Source organism: Mustelus asterias, chromosome 6 (genome assembly GCF_964213995.1).
Source record: "Mustelus asterias chromosome 6, sMusAst1.hap1.1, whole genome shotgun sequence".
NCBI lineage: Eukaryota > Metazoa > Chordata > Chondrichthyes > Carcharhiniformes > Triakidae > Mustelus > Mustelus asterias.
This window is the reverse complement of record NC_135806.1, coordinates 77,012,951-77,031,590: the sequence shown is the minus strand read 5'-3', so window position 1 is coordinate 77,031,590 and position 18,640 is coordinate 77,012,951. Positions and strand designations below refer to the sequence as shown.

Genomic DNA, 18,640 nt, shown 5'->3' with positions numbered 1-18,640 from the left:
GTTTTGAACAAAAAAGAAAAAAGGTGCCTTTGCACATGTAGATTCAAAATAGCAACAAGAGGTTTTTTGTAGATGTTGACAGTACAAAGTAGAAAATGAGACCAAGCCAGGAGCCTATTAAACACCCCAATGATATTACCATCAAATCATGTGGCCAGCTCTTAAAGCAATCATGCAACAACTTAAATATATAACAAATAGTAATCAGAATCATAAGGTATATATTGATAAAGGCCATTCAACTGCATCTGACACATGTAATGCAGGGAAAAAACACATCTCCACCCACTTTACCCCAAAACATCACTTACTACCTCTCCTTGAATGAAGTAAATCTTGTGTCTTTACCACAATCCCAAGTGTTGATTGCTCTTTGTGCAAAGTTCCTCTTGATACGTAACCTAAATGTTCCTTTTACCAATTTTAATTGTTGCTTTAAATTCTAGCACTCAGTCATACCTTTGGAGAAACAGTTCAGGTTCACCACATATGCAGTTTAATGTCTTGTACATGCAATCCTTGGACTTGTGACACAACTTGTAAGTCAAACATAATCAGTTGAAATTGGTTTTCCCATAGGAAAAATGGGCAATTGGTACATGAACCAATGGGCGACACGGTGGCACAGTGATTCATACTGCTGCCTCACTGTGCCAGGGACCCGGGTTTGATTCCCGGCTTGGGTCATCACCTGTGCGGAGTCTGCATGTTCTCCCTGTGTCTGCATAGGTTTCCTTCGGGTGCTCTGGTTTCCTCCCACAGTTCGAAAGACGTGCTGGATAGGTGCATTGGCTATGTTAAACAAAAACATTCTCCCTCCGAATAGGCACCAGAATGTGGCGACCAAGGGATTTTCACACTAACTTTATTGCAGTGTTAATGTAAGCTTACTTGTTTCTTGATTTGATACGTTACATGTAGTGAAAAGTATTGTTTCTTGAATGCTATACAAAGCATTCCATTCATAGAGAAGGAGAGAGTGCAGAATGTAGTGTTACAGTCATAGTTGGGTGTAGAGAAAGATCAACTTAGTGCGAGGTAGGTCCATTCAAAAGTCTGATGGCAGCAGGGAAGCTGTTCTCGAGTCGGTTAGTACGTGACCTCAGACTTTTGTATCTTTCTCCCGACGGAAAAAGGTGGAAGAGAGAATGTCCGGGGTGCGCGGAATCCTTAATTATGCTGGCTGATTTTCTGAGGCAGCAGGAAGTGCGGAGTCAATGGATAGGAGGCTGATTTGCATGATGGATTGGACTACATTCACAACCTCTTGTAGTTTCTTGCAGTCTTGGGAAGAGCAGGAGCCATACCAAGCTGTGATACAACCAGAAAGAATGCTTTCTATGGTGCATCTATAAAAGTTGGTGAGAGTCATAGCTGACATGCCAAATTTCCTTAGTCTTCTGAAAAAGGAGGCATTTGTGGGCTTTCTTAACTATAGTGTCGGCATGGGGGGGACCAGGACATGTTGTTGGCGATCTGAACACCTAAAAACTTGAAGCTTTCGACCATTTCTACTTTATGCCCATTGATGTAGACAGGGGTATGTTCTCCACTACGCTGCCTGAAGTCGATGACAATTTCCTTCATTTTGTTGACATTGAGAGATTGTCATCGCACCAGTTCATCAGATTCTCTATCTCCTTCCTGTGCTGTCTCGTCATTGCTTGCGATCCGACCCACTACAGTCAAACTTGAAAATTGAGTTGGAGGGGAATTTGGCCACTAAAAAGTAAACTTAAAAACCAAGGCCGGAAATAACTCATAGGGTGCCTCGTGACATTAAATGCTCCCAACTCTTGCCCTATCATATCACTGAGGCTACTGTTGATGCCCGTACACCTTAGCACAAGTTCCTCAGTATGGCAGATATAATGAAGTAAGAAGTTTAACAACACCAGGTTAAAGTCCAACAGGTTTATTTGGTAGCAAAAGCCACACAAGCTTTCGAGGCTCATCCACATCATGACTACAGATATAATGAAGCCATCAATCACTGTCAGTTGCTTGTTTAATCTTGAACTTCTGGGAGTCTGACCATGTATTAAATACAAAGTGTATAAATGCATTAAAATAACGACAGGTGTCAAAAAAATGACCAAGTAAAACACTTTTTTCAACCAAATAAAGACAGTTCGACCTGTCAAGTCATACAGATGGATAGTGCAGGACCTGAATGTGCATGCATGAAGGTATTGGCGTGGCGTCGTAAAGTCGAAACTGATGTTGTAAAGTTGAATTTATAAATGTTGTAAGTGCTGTTTATCATTCCTCGAAAGTTGAGAAGTAGAGGATTGCTTGCGCATCAATAAAGGTTTCCTTTCAGCACCCTCATTTCAAGGCACAAAACTCCAGCTGCCTTAGGCTTTTTTCAAAAACTCAATCTTTCGATGCTAGGGATCAATCAAGGATCATACTGTCGTCTGAAAAATATTATTCCAGGATGTGGTTTTCAAATACACTGCAACAGTTGGTTGACTTTATTCATCCATGACTTGCCAACAGATTCACTCCAGTGTAGATACTATCAACTGGTATGCCCTGAATTTGCGGTTAAGGATTAAAAGATTATGAATCAATTATTGCAAAGATACCACAAAATCGGAGTATATTTGATAGTTTAATTGATGTTTTGCAAAATAAAATTTTATTTAAACCACTCATTTATAAAAAAGATCTATTCAAAGAAAACACAAAACTTGCACTGAAGATTTGTAATTGAAGTTTTGATCCATAATGTTAAATAGTGTCAAGTTTCAAGGACAGTGGTACACACAAAACCATGAATAAGATGGAAATCTTGAAAGGTGCAATCTATTTTTTTTGAAGAAGCAGCTCCCTCTGTTGTTTGGTTACAGAATTTCAAATCCATCATTTGTTCCGAGGAAATTTCTCAAATAGCTTCCTTTCTTGTGAAGTATACTGATTACTTACATATTCTATCAATGTGCACTTTCCTTTTCAATGCAAGAAATCTTAGTTAACATTTTGTATCACAAATGCTTTCATGTATGGAAAGGGGAAGGGCACACAGGTATAATTTTAAACCTCCCGTGCACTACTTCCTGTCTGTCAGCCATTCACTATTGCTGTTCTAAGATTAAGGTAAGGACATAATTGAACTCCTTGGAGCTTGCTCTGCCATGCAATAAGATCATGGCCTCAAGTCCAATTTCCCATCTGTTCTCCAGAACTTTTGACCCCCCCCCCCCCCCCCCCCCAGTCCAAGATTCTTTCCAATTCAGCCTTAAATACATTAAATGACACAGCCTCCACAACTGTCTGGGGTTGAGAAGTCTGAAAATTCATACCCTTTGAAAGGAACTCCTCCTAATCTCCATCTTAAATGAGTGAACACTTATTCTGAGACTCTGCCCCCTATTTTATGATACCTCTTGCAGTGAACATCCACATCCATAGTGTCAATCCCCACAGATTCATATATTTCAATAAGTTCTTGTCTCAATTTTCGAAACATGAATCGTCCCAACCTTTCCTCATAAGGCAACCCTTTCATCACTGGAATCAACCTAATGAACCTTCTCTGAACTTCAACCAATGCAAGTATTTTCTACCTTAAATAAGGACATCACAATTGTTGGCAGCACTCTAGTTGCAGTCTCACCAACACCCTGTACAGTTGTGGCAAGACCTTTCTACTGTTATATGCTACTCCCCCTTGCAATAAAAGCCAGGATTCTTTTTGTCTTCCTAATTACTGTTAACATTTTGTATTTGATGCGCAAGGATACACAGATCCCTCTGTACAGCAGCCTCTGTAATCTCTATTTAAATATTTTGCTTTTCTATTCTTCTTACCTCTCATTTGCCACATTATACTCCATCTGTCAAATGTTTGCCTTATTCACTTAACCTATCTATATCCTTTTCCAGACTCCATCCTTCGAACAAATCACTTTTGCAGCTATACTTGTATCATTAGCAAATGGAAAGCTGATTCAAAATGAGTCTGGGCAGAGGGACCTGGGTGTCTATGTTCATGAATCGCAGAAAGTTGGTATGCAGATACAGCATGAAAATAAAAAGGCAAATGGAATGTTAGCTTTTATTGCAAAAGGACTGGAGTGTAAAGTATTGTTGCAATTGTATAGGGTGTAGGCAAGACCACATCTGGAGTAGTGCGTCCAGTTTTGGTCTCCTTATTTGAGGAAGGATGTGGTGGCATTGGAGGCAGTTCAGGAGGTTCACCAGATTGATTCTGGGGATGAAAGGGTTGACGCATGAGGTGAGATTAAACAATTAAACTCGCCGAAGTTAAGAATAGGAGGGGATCTGATTGAAATATATAAAATAGTCAAAGGGATTGATAAAGTAAACGTAGACCAAATGTTTCCCCTTGTGTGACAATCTAGAACAAGAGGTCACAGGTATAGGTTGAGAGGCAGTAGATTTAAAACTGAGATGAGAAACGACTTCTCACAGAGGGTGGTAGTAAATTTGTGGAACTCGTTGCCCCATAGCACAGTGGAGTCTGAATTATTAAATAGTTTCAAGAAGATGGATATATTTCTAATAAAAAAACAGGTTAAAGGGATATGGGGAAGAAGTAGGGAGATGGATTCGAGACCAGTAAGGAATCAGCCATGATCTGATTGAAGGGTTGAATTGTCCACTTCTCCTAATTCCTGTGTTCCTTATATTATGCTTGGTCTCTTCATGCAAGTCATTTGTACATTTTGTAAATAATTGAAGTTACAGCACTGATCCCTGTGGCACTTCACTAGTCACTGTTTGCCAGCCTAAAACTGACCCCTTTGGTCCAACATTTTGTTTTCTGTTAATTAGCCAATCCTCTAATCGGTCTAGTATATTACCTGCAACACCATGAGCTCTTGTGCAGTAACATTAATGCAGTGTCCTATCAAATGCAATTTGGAAATTCAAATACACATGTACGGTTCTCCTTTAACCCCTCTGCTTGCTACATCCGAAAAGAACGCTAATAAATCTGTCCAACACAATTCCTCTTTCACAAACCATGTCGTCTCTGCTTGATTTTATTATGATTTTCTGAACGTCCTGCCAATACTTCCATAATAATGGATTCTAGCATTTTCCACAGGACAAATGTTTGGCAAACTGATCTATATTTGCCTGCTTTAAGTTTCCCTATTTTTTTTGAACAGGGGGTCATTAAATTTGCAGTTTTCCAATTCACTGGAACCTTGCCAGAACTCTTGCCATTAACAACTTTTCTTGGACATATGCAATCTTAATTGGAATATATATTCTGACGAATCAACAAATTGATAACATGCAACTTTCTTTTGGTTAACGCAGGAACATAAGAAATAATATAAGACGATCATATGGTCCCTGAGCCACTCCTTCAATAAGATCATGGTTGACCTTTGGCTTCAATTCCACTTTCTGCCCATCCCGTATATCCCTTGATTCCATGGGACTCCAAAATCTGTATCGCAGCCTTAAATATATTCAACGAAAGAGTATCCACAGCCATCGAGGGTAGAAACTTCCAAGATTCACAAACCTCCAGTGAAGGACTTTCTCATCTCAGTCCTAAATGATCGGTCCCTTATTATAAAATTGTGCCCCTGTATTCTAGGTTTCCCAACTGGAGGAAAGAACTTCTCAGAATCACTTCTCATTCTCCTAAACTTCTAAAATGGACAACAGGGAATGAGAGAAAAATGAGAGAACAAATTATCACTTGACCGTCGTTTATAATGCATAGGCTCAAGATTGAGGGGAATTGAAATCATGACCTGAATACTTCTGTGCACATAAATTTTACAACATTGTCTAACATTTGGCCTGTAGAACAGTGCAGTTCACACTTCAGATATTTTTCAAAAAATATGCCTCAAGATCTTCTAACTGCTGCGGGGGATCAGGGGAAAGGTTTACAGTGAGTAGTTGGTGTTGCTGTAAATGTTTGTCAATACATGCAATTTATATTTTCCAACACTGAAATTGCTAGCAGGAATTTAATATAAAAGAACTTCCTCATCTAGTCACTAAAACTCCAGTTTAAAAAAAACTTTAAATGTGGCATAAATTTTGATAAGTCCTTTTCAAATGGTGATTTTCCACCATCATGTTCATTTTTTAATCAGTTAGGCAAATCATTATAAAATCATACTGGCCAACTTAAAGAACTAAATGATCAAAAGCATTCTATTAAGACCTTCACAGTGAAATAGCTAAAATAATACTCCTGATGGTGCATTCTCCTCTGTGAAATGCTAAGTATAGTGAGCATGAAGCAATGCCTTTGACAGCTGGATTTTTGATTTGACATTGATTTGCTATCTTTTGTGGTCAATACTCGTTCCAAAAGTATTAATTTAACAATTTTCTAGTTAGTTTAACTGCAACATGTAAATTATTTTCACATATGACATAAGGGTATTTAAATAGTCAAGTATTTCCTTTCACATTGGAAGTACATTTTATTTTAAAGGATTCTGTGCTTCAAGTCACAAAGATGCAAAATAAACTAAAACCTAAAATAGATGAGTACATGAACCATACAATGTACATGGCATAAAGGACTGTTTGATATAGCTGATAAGGCAGCGAGTGTTCCAAGTTTCTGTCAAATGATTAAAAAAAGGCTATTCGGAGATTGAATTTTTGTTGCCTTCAAATCAGTTCAGTATTCCTTGTGCTTATAACTCAATTCATAGAATCCCTAAAGTGCAGAAAGAGGCCATTCGGCCCATTGAGCCTGCACCGACAACAATCCCACCCATGGAAACCCATGCAGATACAGGGAGAACGTACAAACTCCACACAGACAGTCACCCGAGCCGAGGATTGAACCCAGGTCCCTGGCACTGTGAGGCAGCAGTGTTAACCACTGCCGCCCTGATTGATGATAGAATAAAATTATTTGCTCCTGAGAGTTGCAATACTTGAATCCCTGGTTGTGAATTTATTGCTGTATATAGGGGAGGAATCTGCTGTTGGTCATCTATGACATTATTTCAAAAATGATTGTTTTTTTCCAGTTTAGTTACTTTTTACAGTGAGGCACTTTTATCTTATCTGTTCTCGGCAGCCGATTTTCCTAGATTATTTTGTAAGCTTATCAGCCTAGTGATGTCTTCAAAGAAAACAATGCATAAAATTTGTGCTTAATGAATTTGAATGAAATTTACTCTCCAAAAATAGCTACTTATAGACTCATTTAAAAAACACACATCTGTCAAAGTTACTGCATAAATAAAACAAAATTTCTAATTCATTCTAAGACAAGATTTTTCAAAAACACCTGAAAAGTTATACAAAAGTTGAAGTGTGAATTCAAATCAGTATCAAAAGTTTAAATGAAATATTCACAACATATACACTAACTTTCTATCAATGAAGGATTATTAGTAAAAAAAATGGTAGATTAGGAATGGTGGTTGCCCCGTTTTTTACTATTTTGCTGAAGTGTCATTCTCATCTCTGACCACCTCGCTTTGTCATAGTTTCACGTATTTGTCTGTCAAGCTCACTGATAATCCGATCCTCATGAGTGTATACTCCTGTCCTTAGCAAAGTATCCCTCTCCTCTATGAGCCGAGCAAGATAATTGTCCAAGGCCTCATCTGGATGTTGAGTGTGATCTCCACCTTCCCTCCCACTGGCAGGAGCCCGCTGATCCGAAGATTCCTTTTTATCTTCTTGCAGCTTTAACCTGTAAAAGATAAACAGAGAACTTTGAAAATACATGACAAAAACGAACCAGACTTGGCTCCAACTAGTATTTCCTCTGAAGCAAACAAAACTTAAGAACTTCCTTAAAATATGAAATAGTCAGGAATGTGAAATAGAATGATGGGTGCAATGATGCAACATGAAGTTAAAATACTATCATACAACGTCATGCAGTGATGCAATATGGAACTATTCCTGTTTTTCATTCAGTTCTTGACAATTGCTGCAGCACTAAGAAATATTAGCTGCAAACCCAAATAACGAGGTGGGAAGCAGCCATCACCTATGAGTCATATTTTTAGGGCTTGTAGGTTGCACCTTCACAGCAATATAGAGTTATAGAGGTTTACAGCATGGAAACAGGCCCTTCAGCCCAACTTGTCCATGCCACCCCTAAGCTCGTCCCAATTGCCCACATTTGGCCCAGATCTCTTTATAGCCATCTTACCCATGTAACTGTCTAAATGCTTTTTAAAAGACAAAATTGTCCCTGCCTCTACTACTACCTCTGGCAGCTTGTGCCAGACATTCACCACCCTGTGTGGAAAAAATTGCCCCTCTGGAGCCATTTGTATCTCTCTCCTCTCACCTTAAACCTACGCCCTCTAGTTTTAGACTGCCCTACCTTTGGGAAAGGATATTGACTATCTGGGCTGATCTATTCCCCTCATTATTTTATAGACTTCGATAAAATCACCCCTCAACCTTCTACACTCCAGAGAAAAAGGTCTCTGTCTATCCAGCCTCTCCTTATAACTCAAACCATCAAGTCCCAGTAGCATCCTAGTAAATATCTTCTGCACTCTTTCTAGTTTAATAATATCCTTTCTATAATATGGTGACCAGAACTGTACATAGTATTCCAAGTACAGCCTTACCAATGTCTTGTACAACTTCAAGACATCCCAACTCCTCTATTCAATGTTCTGACCAATACAACCAAGAATGTCTTCTTCACCACTCTGTCCACCTGTGACTCCACTTTTAAAGGAGCTATGAACCTGCATCCCTAGATCTCTTTGTTCTGTAACTCTCCCCAAGAACCGACCATTAACTGAATAAGTCTTGCCCTGGTTCAATCTACCAAAATGCATCACCTCACATTTATCTAAATTAAACTCCATCTGCCCTTCATCAGCCCACTGGCCCAATTGATCAAGATCCCGTTGCAATTGGAGATAACCTTCCTCACTGTCCACTATGCCACCAATCTTGGTGTCATCTGCAAACTTACTAACCATACCTCCTATATTCTCATCCAAATCATTAATATAAATGACAAACAACAGTGGACCCAGCACCAATCCATAAGGCACACCGCTGATCACAGGTCTCCAGTTTGAAATACAATCCTCTACAACCCCCCCCCCCTCCCCCGGCCTCTGGCTTCTGGCGAGAAGCCAATTTTGTATCCATTTAGCTACCTTACCCTGGATCCCGTGAGATTTAACCTTATGCAACAACCTACCATGCGGTACACCTTGTCAAAGGCCTTGCTAAAGTCTATGTAGACAACATCAACTGCACTGCCCTCATCTACCTTCTTGATTACCCCTTCAAAAAACTCAATCAAATTTGTGAGACATGATTTTCCACTCACAAAGCCATGCTGACTGTCCCTAATCAGTCCTTGCGTCTCTAAATGCCTGTAGATCCTGTCTCTCAAAATACCTTCCAACAACTTACCCACCACAGATGTGAGGCTCACCGGCCTGAAGTTCCCAGGCTTTTCCCTGCAGCCCTTTATAAACAAAGGCACAACATTTGCCACCCTTCAATCTTCAGGCATCCCACTTATGGCTGTCGATGATTCAAATATCTCAGCTAGGGGACCCACAATTTCCTCCCTAGCCTCCCACAATGTCCTGGGATACACTTGATCAGGTCTCGGGGATTTATCTACCTTGATGCACTTTAAGACTTCCAGCACCTCCTTCTCTGTAATATGTACACTCAAGACATCACTATTTATTTCCCCAAATTCCCTAACATCCATGCTTTTCTCAACAATAAATACTGATGAGAAATATTCATTTAGTATCTCACTCCTCTCTTGTGGATCCGCACATAGATGACCTTGTTGATCCTTAAGAGGCCCTACTCTCTCCCTACTCTTTCGACCTTTATGCATTTGCAGAAGCTCTTTGGATTCTCCTTTGCCTTATTTGCCAACAAATTGATGTGAAAAGCGTATCTTCTTCGTTCAATTGATATAGGAGTGGTTTGAAATCTACATTGACAAATGTTTTTGCACGTCTTGCTCAACACTGTGCATGATAACAGCCAATGTTTAAACTGGCTACTTATATGTGCAATTTCTACATGAAAATTCAGGTCACTATTGACTAGATTATACCCCTGAGCTGTTCTTTTAAAGGGGTTTAGAAATACATCAATGTCAAGCCCGGAGCTGGAATGTTTCCTGTAGTTTACAAAGTATTTATAATTCAGACAAATAAAACTACAGCAGTCACGTAATCAATATAGACAGGCAATTAACTCCCAAACACACTGTCTAAAAAGCAATGTAAATATGGTTCAAGATTTAAGGAGAAATAATGCATCATTTGGCCTCTAAGTGTCACAGACATATCCAGGGAAACCGTATGCACTGCACAAGCTTTACCTTCAGCTAACCCTGCTCTGAATAAATGTCTAGTTCAAAATGAGCTTTTTGAAGCGGTTAAGGCTTTCATGCAAATTAGTATAAGATATTAACAGGTACAAAGCAATTATATGCACAAATTTAATCATTATTTTGAGAAATATGTAAATTTTAATGGTATTATGCTGATGCCCTTATTTTGTATATTCCAGCTTTGTATTTAAGAAAAGGCTAGGATCTCCTCATTGATGAATGAGAATTGGCATTTTTTTTTTTACTGGTCTCTCTTTGGCAGTTCCACAGTTGCTTAGATTTTAATCTGTACATTCCCCCTCTTATTCTGTTCTGTGACTGTTTAACTTTAAGCCACCAACAAAGCTTCAGGCAACAAAAAATATGCACATATATAGGACACTGATTATGAACTAGATGCATGAATATACTATCGTTTCATTTTCTGAACAATTCAGCCCAAAACTTGTCCTCAGTGCAGGTTCATGAATATAGTTCTCTTTCCTTATAAAGCATCCAATGCGGGTGCATGATGTGTTTATCTTTAGTTAAAAATATAACAAAATTCTAATTAAATCCTGCTAAGTATTTCTCCACTTTCGGATACCTGTTCAGTTCATTCCTAATTTTCTCCAATTCTTGTCGTTCTGTTTTAACTACTTCTTTCTCCTCAGCTGCCAGGTATCGCAGTCTCATATGTTCCAGTTCTTGTTGTTGCTTCTTCAGCCGTGCCATTGCATTTTCTTGCTCGCGCTAAAAAAGAATGCATTAAAAAAATAAATTTCCAATCAATTAATTACTTCACAGCTTCTGTTATGCATGAACAACTCCTGAATAATCAACTGGTGTCTAAATTTATTCAACTAGTTTTTATGGATAAGCAGAACTTGGCACTTATTACTGACTCACCATTGAAATAGACTGGAGTTCCTGCATTGGATTTAACATTCAATTTATTATTCTAACTTGTATTTTATGATTCAGATTCTATTAGTCATAAGCAATTCAAGATAACCAGTTAAGTGGATGAAGAATTGGTTTGTCTTGTACATCCAGATCCCTTAGGCCCTGTGGAGGATGTTGCAATTTGGTTAGTCAGATGATAGAAACTTTCATTGTAAAAACCCAGAGAAAACCTAACGTCGTTCAGCAAAATCTGGCCAACAATATTCCTGAAGCAAATTATATTTATTACGATCTGAAATAGAAGTCTATTTGCACTTCAGACGCAAGTGAGTCAGTTCCAAAGTTATTCCATAATTATAATGGTTCTAATACAAGTATTTGTTTAGTAAACTGCTGAAAATCTCTCTGAGGGAATCCTATAGTAATCATGATATACGAGTCCAGCTACTGAATCCACCTAGGCTACCCTTCAGGAGTGAAAATGCCTTCTTCACCAGGGCATGCAAATGCATGTTTTTTCTTCCTATGGTGTGCCAAACACATGAATTACAAAATATTGCTTTGTTTATGACTTGTAAAGGTGCACTACTTGCTTTATTTGTATTTCTGCTCAAGTGTGTGGGCACATGTGCACGTGTCAAGTGAGTGATGTTGCATTGGACTTTCGTGGTGAATAAATAATCCTCTGTATTTACACCCACAATGGCTTGCTGCTATTATTAAAATTGACCACTCAAGTATGGGTTAAGAAACATATAGATGTTTTTCGCAAAAATACAGATTACGGACAGTAAGGGTAGGGAATTGGGGAAATTCTGAATAATTCTGAACAGGAGGAAAAGTTAATAAACTATTACTACAAGGATATTCGTACCTTGTTCCTTTTCCAGTTCACATCATCCACCTGCATATGCATAATTTCTTATCCTTTACCCAGATTCATTCACTCAATATTGACACCTGAATCACTTACAGTTCTTTACTGTGACAATATTTCAATACTTCATTAGTGTGCCTACATTTCAATACTTCATTATTTTTCACATTGAAAAGATGCTCAGTCAAAATCCTAAGATAATTTCAAGACTAAGAGCAGACAAATCTATTCCTTTATTGGAAGGCTTTCTTGTTTCCAATGTCCTTATGTCATGTATTACAATTGCCATCACTACTTTTGCAGGGAGTCATTTAAGGACTCAACCAAGAAACCTGAAAGGCTGACGATCAGTTCAGTTTCTGTCAGCATTCAGAATAACTTGTAAATAACATAATCAGGATGGCTATCAATAGCAAATTTGAACAGCAGTGTGGAAATACAGAGGGATTCTGTTATAAAGTAATCCACAGTTGCATGGAACTCACTATAGGGAGGATCCACCATGGGCCCCAAAATTTTCATGTAAATTTATCATTTCAGAACATTGATGTTTAAATGTTTCATAAATGATTTAGAATCAACCAATTAAATGGCAGCCTTGAGATTAACTAAAACTTTTAAAAAATAAATCTGGGTCAAACCTGCTTTGATACCTATACAATGATCCATGCAAAATCATGTGTACTGAATCATGAAAGGGAAAATCGTGCATCGTTACCAAGAAGCTAAAAACCATCATCCATTTGAAGAAGGTGTGACGCAAGCATTGTTTTGCAAAGAATGGGGATTGCAAAATAAACACTTCGAGTGCCTTCAAGAAGAGGAGAAGTTAAATAGGGTGTTGATAGAGATGGATGAAATTGGCCAAGAAAGAAAGCCCAAAATGCCAACAGCATATCTCTTGACAAGGACATGCTGGTGAACAAATCTATAACTCAAGACAAGCTGGCCCAGAGCTACAAAATGTTACCAGTGTAGATACTGGCAACAAGAATCAACATCAACAAGATACCTACATTTAAATAGACAAAGGCAAGGTTGGCATTCCTCAATTGCTGCAATAAAACTGATCTATAACAAGTTGACTCAATTTGTCCTGGTAAAATTCCCCAAAACCATGCAGCTTAGGGAAGGAGTTCCAGGATTTTGACCCAGTGACTGTGAAGGAACAGGGATACATTTCCAAGTCGGGATGGTGAGTGAAACTTCCAAGTGGTGATATTCTCATATCTGCTGTCCTTGTCTTTCTAAATGGGAGCAGTTGAGTGTTTGGAAAGTACAGCTGAACAAGCCTGGGTTAGTTCCTATGGTGCAGCTTGTAGATGATACACACTGCCGCCACTGTGCATCAATGGTGGAGAGAGTGAATCTTTGTGGAAGGGGAACAATCAAGTGGGGTGCTTTGTCCTGGATGGTGTCAAGCTTCTTGAGTGTTGTTGGAGCTGCACTCATCCAGGCATGTGAAGAGCATCCCAGCACACTCCTGACTTGTCTCTCATAGATGGTGGACAGGCTTTGGGGAGTGAGTTGATGAGTTACTTGCCACAAGAATTCCCAGCCTCGGATTTGCTCTTTATGCCACATTCTTTATATGACTAGTCCAGTGGTCAATGATAATCCCTAGGGCGTTGGTGGTGGGAGATTCAACGATGGTAATGTCATTGAATATCAAGGATGCTGGTTAGATTCTCTCTTCTTGGAGGGGGTCATTATCAGGCACTTGCGTGACACAGATGTTACTTGCCATTTGTCAGCCCAAGCCTAGATATTTTTCACATCATACTGCAATTGAACATGGACTCTGTCAATATTTCAGGTGTCACACAAGGTACTAAACATTGTGCAATCCATCCGTGAACATCCCCACTTGCAAATTTATGATGGAAGGACAGTTATTGATGAAGCAGCTGAAGTTGGTTGGGCCCAGGGCACTACCCTGAGGAAGTCCTGCAGTGATGATCTGGAACTGGGATGATTGATCTCCAACCACCAAAACCATCTTCCTTTGTGTCAGATATGAATCCAACTAGCTCTTCAATACTCAAGTAGCATTGAAGCCAAGAAATCAATGCACAGCTGAATATCAATGTCATGTAGTTACCAATTACACAAATGTTGGATGGTGTAACAGATCGAAACCTTCAAGACATCCAGCAAGCTGATGATGACGACGACGACGACAATGACAACAACGATGCAAGACCAAGCCACTGCCATCATACATACAGTAATCCACGATTGAGAAGAATCGCATATTGCTAAAATTATTGGAAGTCAACAAAATATCAACTGCTTCAAGTGTGGCATAACTTCATAACGTCCTACATTTAGCAAAGGTAGAGGTTAGGAGTAAATGTGACCAATAAAAAAAATACTGATTTCAACCAAAAAACATCACCCTGAATATGCACCAGATTGCACACTCCTTCAAGACCACACATGATCTCAGTGGGAACAGCCAAGATGTTTGAAACAATAGACAAGGTCAAAAATAAAGATTTATTCACTCCAAAAATGTGGTGGAAATGGTATGTAATTGATGTTAGAAGACATCTGCTTCATGGTGGAAACTAGCTATTGAAATGTTCCATCACCAGGCTTTGAAGTTATTGAATGCATTAACTTAATATTAACATTTAAAGTAGAGAACTGTCACAAGATGAAAACAACATTTTTCCTCACAGGTACCACTACTGAGAGGTCTTTCTACCAAGCAAATAAACATCTTTACTTGGAAAGCCTGCACATAAATCTGAAGAGTAGTAGTAAACAGGCAGTCATTAGACTAAACAGTGGCCAAACACTGGCCACTGCATCTAATTGCTAACATGCAGCCAAAACCTTTGGCAGAACCTAAAAATCTCAAGAGTAGTTTTCTGAAAATCCAAGTTGTCAAAAGGATACGACAGCCTAGCTGACTTCAAGACAATGATTTTACATAAAACTGGACCTTAAAGTACTTTATAGTGAAACTTACAACAGATCTTTGGCCAAATTTCTCAGAAATTAATCAATTAAATTGTTGACAGCAGAAAAATCTGAAGCACTAATGAGTGTGGGTGTTCTTAAGAAAAGACAAGATATTACAGTTACTAGGAATGAATATTTTTACTTTTCAGAAATTGTCATTAGCAAACATTTTTAAAAATGCACTCCAGGAAGAACAATATTAACACAATGAACATAAACTGCTTATCCAGCATAAAATGTAACTTGCGGTCCAAATTGTTTTTTCAAGGTCGCAGTTAGAATAAGTATGCCTTCACATTGATGACCTGGTACAAAGGAAACCTCAAAGATAACCATATTCAATCTCAAGTATGCTGCAGCTGGATATTGTCATTAACATTTTATGAGGGGGTTTTGATATTTCCTTCTGCGTGCAATAGTTTATGGAAACATTTTGACAGAATGCCACAAAGATTTGGGAGCTAAGACACTGGCTGAGATTTTGGACCTACCATGATTCAGTAAGAACCTAACGGTTTGTAGGGAGACAAAAAGGCTTGTCATGTTTTGACATTGTTTTTCTAAAAAAAATAAAATATGATTTATAGAAGTCTGAGCACAAGCCAAGTGGGATCCCTGCAGCTGAATAAATCCTCTTATTCAAAGAAAATTAGACAAATGCAGGGTTTGTGGATCTTTATCCAAAAGATGTCAAACAACTGCCCATGCAGTGTATGCTAATGTATTGTCTGCAGTATTACCGTGGTCAGTTGATTCTTTTTTATGAACAAGATGGTGATAATGTTGAGAGAGACACTTCAGAAACATGCTCTGCAGAGTCCTCTTGTGGCCACTGTACAGTAACAAGTGAAATATCAAAGCTGAAGGGGAAATGCTGTCACAGCTTTTTACAATGGTCAATGTTGACAGGACGGTGTGATGAAATAATGACCACAAAGGCTATTTGGGGACCAAGCGTGTGCTACGTTAGATTTTCAGATCAATAGATGTAAACTGAAGTCCCACTTCCCACCGTATTAACATATGGCCTTGAAATTATGCTGTCATGCCTGAGCACTTTTGCCCCTACCTCTCCCGAAGACACACAATCACCGATCCGTTAAAACTTTGTTCAAATTAATTGCACATGCAAGAGGCTTGCCTCTTCAAAGTTGATGCCCACTCAGCCAAAAACGAAGTTAAACCTCAGCTGAATCAATGTAATCATCTTATCATAGAATTCCTACAGTGCAGAAGGACGACATTCGGCCATCGAGCCTGCTAACCGGCTACGCAATGTAAATCCACTGACCCCATTAGAGCAGGACATCTTCAGTTGAAAAGGAAAAGTTTTTATAAGATCCATTATGTACTGCAATGTTCAAATATCTTAATTGTTATCATCAATATGTTGTAATATCCACAAATTAGTTCTTGAATATTTTGGCAGCTATACAAAGACCAAAACAGCACAGGAACAGGCCCTTCGGCCCTCCAAGCCTGTGCCGCTCCCTGGTCCAAACTAGACCATTCTTTTGTATCCCTCCATTCCCACTCCATTCATATGGCTATCTAGATAAGTCTTAAACATTCCCAGTGTGTCCGCCTCCACCACCTTGCCTGGCAGCGCATTCCAGGCCCCCACCACCCTCTGTGTAAAATATGTCCTTCTGATATCTGTGTTAAACCTCCCCCTCTTCACCTTGAACCTATGACCCCTCGTGAACGTCACCACCGACCTGGGGAAAAGCTTCCCACCGTTCACCCTATCTGTGCCTTTCATAATTTTATACACCTCTATTAAGTCTCCCCTCATCCTCCGTCTTTCCAGGGAGAACAACCCCAGTTTACCCAATCTCTCCTCATAACTAAGCCCCTCCATACCAGGCAACATCCTGGTAAACCTCCTCTGTACTCTCTCCAAAGCCTCCACGTCCTTCTGGTAGTGTGGCGACCAGAACTGGACGCAGTATTCCAAATGCGGCCGAACCAACATTCTATACATCTGCAACATCAGACCCCAACTTTTATACTCTATGCCCCGTCCTATAAAGGCAAGCATGCCATATGTCTTCTTCACCACCTTCTCCACCTGTGACGTCACCTTCAAGGATCTGTGGACTTGCACACCCAGGTCCCTCTGCGTATCTACAACCTTTATGGTTCTGCCATTTATCGTATAGCTCCTCCCTACATTATTTCTACCAAAATGCATCACTTCACATTCATCAGGATTGAACTCCATCTGCCATTTCTTTGCCCAAATTTCCAGCCTATCTATATCCTTCTGTAGCTTCTGACAATACTCCTCACTATCTGCAAGTCCTGCCAATTTTGTGTCGTCCGCAAACTTACTGATCACCCCAGTTACACCTTCTTCCAGATCGTTTATATAAATCACAAACAGCAGAGGTCCCAATACAGAGCCCTGCGGAACACCACTAGTCACAGGTCTCCAGCCGGAAAAAGACCCTTCCACTACCACCCTCTGTCTTCTGTGACCAAGCCAGTTCTCCACCCATCTAGCCACCTCCCCCTTTATCCCATGTGGTCCAACCTTTTTCACCAGCCTACCATGAGGGACTTTGTCAAACGCTTTACTAAAGTCCATGTAGACGACATCCACGGCCCTTCCCTCATCAACCATTCTGGTCACTTCAAAAAACTCCACCAGGTTAGTGAGGCATGACCTCCCTCTCACAAAACCATAGTGACTATCGTTAATGAGTTTATTCCTTTCTAAATGCGCATACATCCTATCTCAAAGAATCTTCTCCAACAACTTCCCCACCACAGACGTCAAGCTCACCGGCCTATAATTACCCGGGTTATCCTTCCTACCCTTCTTAAATAACAGGACCACATTAGCTATCCTCCAATCCTCTGGGACCTCACCTGCATCCAGTGACGAGACAAAGATTTGCGTCAGAGGCCCAGCGATTTCATTTCTCGTCTCCGAGCAGCCTTGGATAGATTCCATCAGGCCCTGGGGATTTGTCAGTCTTTATATTCTCTAACAAACCTAACATTTCCTCCCTTGTAATGGAGATTTTCTCCAACGGTTCAACACTCCCCTCCGAGACACTCCCAGTCAACACATCCCTCTCCTTTGTGAATACTGACGCAAAGTATTCATTTAGGATCTCCCCTACTTCTTTGGGCTCCAAGCATAATTCCCCACTTTTGTCCCTGAGGTGTCCGATTTTTTCCCTGACAACCCTTTTGTTCCTAACGTATGAATAAAATGCCTTGGGATTCTCCTTAATCCTGTCTGCCAAGGACATTTCGTGACCCCTTTTTGCCCTTCTAATTCCCCGTTTGAGTTCTTTCCTACTTTCTTTGTACTCCTCCAGAGCTCCCTCCGTTTTTAGCTGCCTGGACCTAACATACGCCTCTCTTTTCTTTTTGACCAGTCCCTCAATTTCCCTGGTTATCCACGGTTCTCAAATCCTACCCTTCCTATCCTTCTTTTTTACAGGCACATGCGTGTCCTGCAGCCCTAACAACTGTTCCTTAAAAGACTCCCACATGCCAGATGTGGATTTTCCCTCAAACAGCCTCTCCCAATCAACAGCTGCCAATTTCTGCCTAATCCCACTAAAGTT

At 39.8% G+C, this 18,640-nt stretch overlaps 1 protein-coding gene across 3 annotated transcripts in view; it reads right to left on the bottom strand.

The window, feature by feature from the left end:
- Positions 1-6,386: 6,386 nt before the first annotated feature.
- Positions 6,387-18,640, bottom strand: part of cep120 (centrosomal protein 120) — a 75,905-nt gene continuing 63,651 nt past the window's right edge. For all 3 annotated transcript variants that reach the window (XM_078214586.1, XM_078214588.1, XM_078214589.1), the window contains 2 exons: positions 10,911-11,056; positions 6,387-7,666 (listed from right to left, as the gene is read on the bottom strand). In XM_078214586.1, the coding sequence (XP_078070712.1) occupies positions 7,429-7,666; positions 10,911-11,056 (384 nt within the window). In that variant the 3' untranslated portion in view covers positions 6,387-7,428. The remainder of the gene's footprint in view (positions 7,667-10,910; positions 11,057-18,640) is intronic.